This window comes from Macrobrachium rosenbergii, chromosome 14, assembly GCF_040412425.1.
Source record: "Macrobrachium rosenbergii isolate ZJJX-2024 chromosome 14, ASM4041242v1, whole genome shotgun sequence".
NCBI lineage: Eukaryota > Metazoa > Arthropoda > Malacostraca > Decapoda > Palaemonidae > Macrobrachium > Macrobrachium rosenbergii.
Window position 1 is genome coordinate 10,595,303 of NC_089754.1, and position 7,500 is coordinate 10,602,802.

Here is a 7,500-nt window from a genome sequence, read left to right on the forward strand (position 1 = left end):
ATTAGTAGTGATCATCAACTTGACATTGCCATAATGAGGCTGAAATTATAAGCACTGAACAAAATTTTGGCAGGGTACCTAGTTTTGATACAGAAAAGTGTTTTGAAAATTAACATTGTTAGGGGCTTTTGCCATTCAATATCACAACAGTTTTGTAGTCATAGAGACCATATCTGACACGTATTGCCAGTCAGTTAACAGGAAGTAACATCAGAAATGTATATCAATTTGGCGGAAAAGACGTATTGACATGCTTTACCATGAAAAAACCTTGGATATCGAATGAGCTTAAGATACAAAAAGAACAGACAAAAGAAAAAGGTACATGTAGGAACCTATCAAGGAGGAATGAAGAACAAAGTAGAAAGTGTCAAGTACTTCAGTCAAGAAAGGAGAGATAAGAGAGAACATTTTGAAAAAAACAATTAGGGAGGGGCATTGGTTTTAAGGTGGATACCAAAAAGACGAAAACGTCTGTCGAAACAGTGGATGGATCACTAATAACACCAGAAAAAGAAGAAAGTCAACACTGTGTAGAACATTTTTGTGTGGTTATGAACAATATATTTGAAGGAGGTTAATTTGACTGATACACAAGACGCTGAAGACGACCTGAAAGTGTAAAAGAATGATTACATAATTTTGAAGTGGAATCAGACAAAAAGAAAATTAAAAAATGCATCGCTGCAGAGATAGTTTTAACTGAAAATGAAATGACATAACATATCGTGCTCTTTTTCAGAGTATGGAACGACGAAACAAAGCTTGATGAATAGGAATTAGATATGCAAGCACAGTTACCAAATTTAGTGGTCAGGATGAATGCAGTAACTATAAAGACATTGCTTTTATATTAGTTGTAATGAAGATATTCATTGTGCTTATTCCTAATTGCGTTTATATTGGTTGTAATGAAGATATTCAATGTGCTTATTCCTAATAAGTTAAAGAAAGAAGCGTATGAAATGCAGAGATGAATAAGCTGTTTAAGAAAAGGCAAGAATTGCACAGATTCAAGAAATGTGTTAAAACATATTATGCAGCAGTGATGGAATATAAGAATTCCCTTCTGATGGCCTTTGTTGATTACAAGAAGTCCTTTAATGGTGTTTATACCCCAATATTATTGAAAAATTTTGCGTTACTATATTATTCCTATTAAAAATCCAAAACTAACTGAAGTTATCCATGACTGGCGTAGTTAGAAACAAAGTTGATGAGTCTTGTTGCATGAATTTGCAGTAAACTGGGGAATACTACAGGATAATATTGTGTTGCTTTTATTATTTACCCTTCTCCTCATGGATTTTATAATAAAAAAAAGCTAGTATGAAAGGCAAGAGAAGGCTTCAATGAGTAACAACAGAATTATGACCGACTCAGAATACACAGAATGATGCTATTGTCGTCACCTAAACACCACGAAATTTACAGAGTTTGCTTAGTAGACTGCATACTATATTTACAGAAAAGCACAAGTAATGAGGGCCGAGTACACAATGGGATTAAATAATACCAGGTGGAAAAATGGACAATGCTACCCAGTACAGGTTCTCTTTCTTTGGAATTTATGAGACTACAAAAAAGACAAATCCAACAATGGGCCAACTGAATAAGATTTGGAAAACTGAAGTTGCATTTGAAAGCAAGATTATACATTAGTATATCTGCAATGCCATACAGACATGACTCATAGTATAACAATGAAGCTATATGTGCAGGATGTTGTTGATTTCAGAATAAAGCTTTAAGAATAATATTACGAGCGAGATGGAATGAAAGAGTGAGAAATGGTACGATAATGGGATTTATGGAATTTTCATACGTAGACGAGATAATGGTGAGGGGTGATGGAGATGACCTTGAACGAGTATTTCAGGCCATTTGTTAAAATATAACTAATTTTAAATATTATATATATATATATATATATATATATATATATATATATATATATATATATATATATATATATATATATATATATATATATATATATATATATATATATATATATATATATATATATATATATATATATATATATATATATATATATATATATATAGAGAGAGAGAGAGAGAGAGAGAGAGAGAGAGAGAGAGAGAGAGAGAGAGAGAGAGAGAGAGAAACATGAAGCCTGAACAAATACCATGAGTTTGGTTTGCACTGGGCAAAATAATACAATCAGTGGCAATAACTTGAAAGATTGGGGCGGCTGCAACTTCAGACTTAGCAAGAGAGTTTTTCACTCGAGTAAAATGAGGTGTATATGGGACGGGAAATTACATTTCACCGGCTCGTCCTGCAAAACAAATGACTCGAAGGACTCGAATTGAAGTTGACTTCCCTCATCAGCCACAGGAAATCAAAATTCTCTCTCTTTCTCTCCCCCCTCTTTCTTTTCTCTGTCTTTTCCTCCCAATTTGGGAAAAAAAAGGCCTATTTCTTTTTCTCTTAAACTTTCCTTACTCTGTCCTCAATTTCCTTCCTTCAAAAATCGAGTCTATTTTTAAGACAACTGACCTAGAGGTGCTTTCTAGACCAGCAATGATTCACTTTTGAATCTTCTTTTCAATCAAATTCCTTTTTTTTTTTTTTTTCATGGTAAGGAATTCTTTTCTTGTTACTGTCTTTGAAGTAAAAAAAGACACGGGAGACTTTAATACATTTCAAAATAAATCCTTCTGTTCTGTTGCTTCCTCTTCAATGGGGAAATTTTATTTTATAACTCTGAAGTTGGGAGAGAGTCGAGTTGCCAGTGTTCTTATTTTCTTCATCCTTACAATATTTTACTGGTTTTATATGCATTGTTTTCTCTGGTTTTCAATTTTTCATCACATTGTATGTTCTCTCTTATTTTGAAATGGAGCATCATGAAAAAAAATTAGTAAAACATGAAGAGGAAGGCAAATCATATTTGAGAGACGTAAAATAGGTTCATTCATTTCTTTGATAATGGAATTCATCATCTATAATTAGGTAGTTGAATGGTTTTAGATTTTTCATTGTAACGTTTCCTCTTCTTTTCTCATTTTGCCAATATCTTTTCACCTAACTTTCTTTAATTTGTGTATTCATCTCTAGTAATTTTACTCTCTCCCATGAAAGGGTTTCAGGAATTGTCAGTACATACAGTTCCTCAAATGGCAAATAAATACGGAACAGCACTAATTAACGCTTAATATTATTTGTCCATTAAAAAGAAAGAGAGATAAACAGTTTCACTGCCCTTTTCAATACTGATGAACCAAATACTGCCATAGAAATGTTTATTATAACCTAATCAACCATTTAACATTCATGCAATACTTTTTGTTTCATTTTGGGAATCGCAGGAATAAGAACTAATGAGATTCAAAACCAAGATTTTCAGACAATAAAAGAGCTTTAATCGAATTCTCTTGCTACAAAAAAAAAAAAAAAAAAAAAGAATCACTATTTGCTATAGGAAGTAGATGATAAAGAGACATTACATTATCATTATCTTCGTCTAGTGCAATTTTTGGTAATCAGTCTTAAGGACCAAAGACATTGTTTCTTAGATAAATATTGTTCAGTAGTTCGAACTGGAATTAGATGGTCCACTAGGGCTTCTCTTGACCAATAAATATTCCTGAATATGTAATTAACGACTCCTACATTGAAAGTTAGGTATTCCATTTAGAACTGCGTTAATTTCTTGAATAATAATCAAAGGTTTTGTTAATAAAAAATATAATCTTTAATAATCGCGCTAACGGACAGACTTTTGTGCAAAAATCAAGGATCCTATACTCTCTTCTAATAAATGGTCTTTAATTAATATGGCAATTGCCACCGTAGACAGCTTTCAGTTCCGAATTAAACGGAAGAAAATAGTCTTGTTGTGTAAGTGGTGTCCCTTTAATTCGTAGTCTACAAAGAGGAACACAGATTTGTCCAAACAATGACATCTGAATCTCTATTAAAACAAGACCCACTCCATTCCAAGTCTTGCTTTGGGGGTCTTGTAGAGAGATATTTCTGACAGAAATCACACTAGACAATCAGTATTCTCTTGTTGGTCATTAAGAGGAAGGCTAATACTCACCCTTTCTTGATCGCCTTGATCCCAAGTTCTATAGACGTCTTGTTGTACTGACTCATGTACTGGAACATTTCTGGTTTGTGTTTGGACAAAATTGTCTCTGTGTTGGTGTAAGGGACGAAGCCGAACTTGAAGGGTGGTTTCTTGACATAGGGGTTCTCCAGCTATAAGAAGATAAGGAGGAGACACCTTATAAAGATGATTTTATATCAGAACCCCAATATCATAGGCATTCAGCAGGCAATTAGTTTTCCAAAATAAAAAATAAAATCAAAGATGTAGAAAAATTATAAGTTTACCTATTATGATTTCCCATTTACATATAGAATCATTACTTGGCCATTACTGATAATTTAAACCCTCTTGTAAAACTTATTAGTATAAAAAAAAAAGTAAAGAAAACCGACTATAAATAAAATTCGAGTCTCTGTCTACAAAGCGTTTATTCACTGATGTCCATTTCCCCTTGTACTTACCCTATGGTCTTCGATGCCTGAGAAGTCGTGGTACTCCTCCCTCGTGATCATGAAGGCTGCCAGGTTAGCAGTGTAGATGGCAAGAAAGACTACGGCGAACATAGCCCAGATGTTGGCCATGAACCTATTTATGAATAAAAATTTCGTGAATAATAATAATAATAATAATAATAATAATTGTTATAAAGTAGTAATTTGTAAGGTATAATACAGGCTCAGTTGTATGGAATCAACGATACATGCAATATGGCTGTTGTAAAGCAATATCAAACAAACCAATGATGAACACATATATAAATGCATGTAATATATATATATAATTATATATATACATGTATGTATGTATATATATATATATAACATGTGTGTATATATATATATATATATATATATATATATATATATATATATATATATATATATATATATATATATAAATATATATATATATATATATATATATATATATATATATATATATATATATATATATATATATTTTACATATGTATACTGTACATACATAATCATAGTATGTAAGTATACTCTTGTATGTGTACAAAACAGCCGTGGTCCTCAAGCATTACTCAGCGTATTCCGGACATGTGGAAAGTAGTCGTTATAGCAATTTAATCCGGCTTCCCAGGCAAAGTGCCTGACAGGATCACAAGTAAAGGAATTCCAGGGCATTGCTGGAGGCATAATGCCAGTACAATTACCTTGCAGTGAACCCTTTAGGGCAATCTACATGTACAGCAGCTTGGAACAACACAGCCCACACGAGCCAATATGTCCTCAGTAATGAGAATTTGTGATCGCGAGGTGGTGCCATCTGTTGAGTGAAATGGGAAGTAAGGTATCTTAATTATATCAGAGTTACATCATCAGTTGCTTGTTGTCGTTATATTGTTCAGCATAAGGTTCATCAAATACATGTAAAAAATAATATTGAAATATTTCAATGAAAACCAGCTGTGCATCATGAAGGTATTTTAATAAGATTTTAAAAAGAATTTGTCAAGCTTTAGTCGAACTGAATGTACTGTTCTTTCTATTTGGGCAAATGTGGAAATGATAATAAGATAGATGTATGCAGTTAAAAAAATACTGTTTGTGCTTATTACGAAAAGTTAAGTTTTTTTCTTCACACATTAAACAACATTGTATTGTAAATGACATTGATGTCATATACATTCCCTGTAAAAAAAAGTCTCTCTCTCAAAAGAATCCGAAAAAGAGGAAAATTTGTTTTGGGGTAAATGTTGTTTACATCTTCTTCAAAGGCCGCCCCATTTTCCTTAATGTGGAATTAATGCCAGCGGGGTAATGGGACGACTTCACAAACTTTATGGGATCATCTTTCACGCTTGCATGTAACACTTCTCATTTTTGCCTGTTTGCCTGAAACGTTCGCGTTTGATACGTGTTCGTGAGAGGATATCTCATCCACGGTGCAGGCGCCGTTATATTTGCAACAGTAAAAGCGATCGTGCAATTCACCGTACAAAAACCATATACTGAGAAATGGATTTACTGATTGCATAAAATAACGGATATTTGATACCGAATGATACTGATATTGTTTAGTTACTTTTCCCAAAATTTTATGTTTATAACATGGCAGACACTTAAATATGAGCATATGGATCAGTTGGATAAAAATCTTTTACCCTTTGTGATAGATATTCTTAAGTAATTTTAAAATGAGACGTTATTTTTCTATTATTTATTTATGCTATAAATTTCTATAAATCATCACCAAACATACTAGTACTGTTTACTCCGAATTTACACTCGCTAATTTTTTATAGAACACACATACTTTACTTATTTTTTTAAACAATGTTGATCAGTCGGAGGCAGTCTATTTGATACGTTTGCAAGCATAAATTTTCTCATATTATATGTTTATTAAGCAAATACGGTAAGAATATAAAGTTGTGATCGAACGATGTAGAAAAAATATCCGCAGTATGTAAGCTCATATTAATTTTAGTTCTACATGTGATTCTATGACTCTCTCTAGATGAATAAGTCTTCTAAGTGAAAAAGTATCTGATTTTCATTTACTAAACGTGTTTCATTTATAAATTTCCACATAACGAAAAGGAGAAATGGGCATTGGCTGAAAATAAAAAAAAAAAAAAAAAAAAAAAAAAAAAAATTCAGGGCAAACAACAACAGATTCCCGCTAAAGAAAACCTAGCAGAGATCTTCATTATCATTTTGCCTTCAGAGCCCGAAGAATCCTCTCCAGAAGCATACAAAGAAAAGTTACTCACATTTTACGAAAACTGAAAACCACTCCTTCGAATATACAAAGAGAATGTCTTCATCAAAATAAAATCACAAGTCTTCATCTACCACTATATGCACAGTGAACCACGTTTTTACGACCAGTAACCTAAAAATGCACATCTTGAAAGCAAATTACAAATTACCAAATGAGCAATCCAAGAATACTGAATTGGAAGAGAATCAATATAAAAAGAACTCACGAACGTCAGCGAATATCCAAAAATGAATGCTTTAATCTAAGGAATTCATTACCTAGTCTCCCATGGAACCTTGCGAAGAGTTTCGGCTCAGAATTATGATAATTAATTAACGTCAGCACAATATTTTAAAGAAAAAAAAAACCGCCGAAAGAATGATGAACATTTTTCTTCCCTTGGGTAATTAATTATATTCGGGGTGGAAAAGAAGACTAATGAATGCATACTTTTCTGTAAAAGGAAAAGATATCATAAGAACGAGAAATCCTGGAAGAATGAAAGGCACAGAGTACTGGGAGCCTAGTTAATTTATACGTTCTTCCTCGTTTGGATTAATATTGCCGGTTAGTAAGAAAAACCTGAAACCCAAGTGTAAGAATGTTTTGGTATCTACAGTGGCATATTTCATTATGGAAGATTAAGATGAAATCGAGGGATTACATATTTCAAAATTATGTAC

General features: G+C 32.5%; 1 protein-coding gene across 10 annotated transcripts in view; it reads right to left on the reverse strand.

The window, feature by feature from the left end:
* Positions 1-7,500, reverse strand: part of LOC136845717 (glutamate receptor ionotropic, NMDA 2B-like) — a 1,021,158-nt gene that overhangs the window by 116,186 nt on the left and 897,472 nt on the right. For all 10 annotated transcript variants that reach the window (XM_067115918.1, XM_067115917.1, XM_067115915.1 and 7 more), the window contains 3 exons: positions 5,265-5,377; positions 4,546-4,669; positions 4,073-4,233 (listed from right to left, as the gene is read on the reverse strand). In XM_067115918.1, coding sequence (XP_066972019.1) covers positions 4,073-4,233; positions 4,546-4,669; positions 5,265-5,377 — 398 coding nt within the window. The remainder of the gene's footprint in view (positions 1-4,072; positions 4,234-4,545; positions 4,670-5,264; positions 5,378-7,500) is intronic.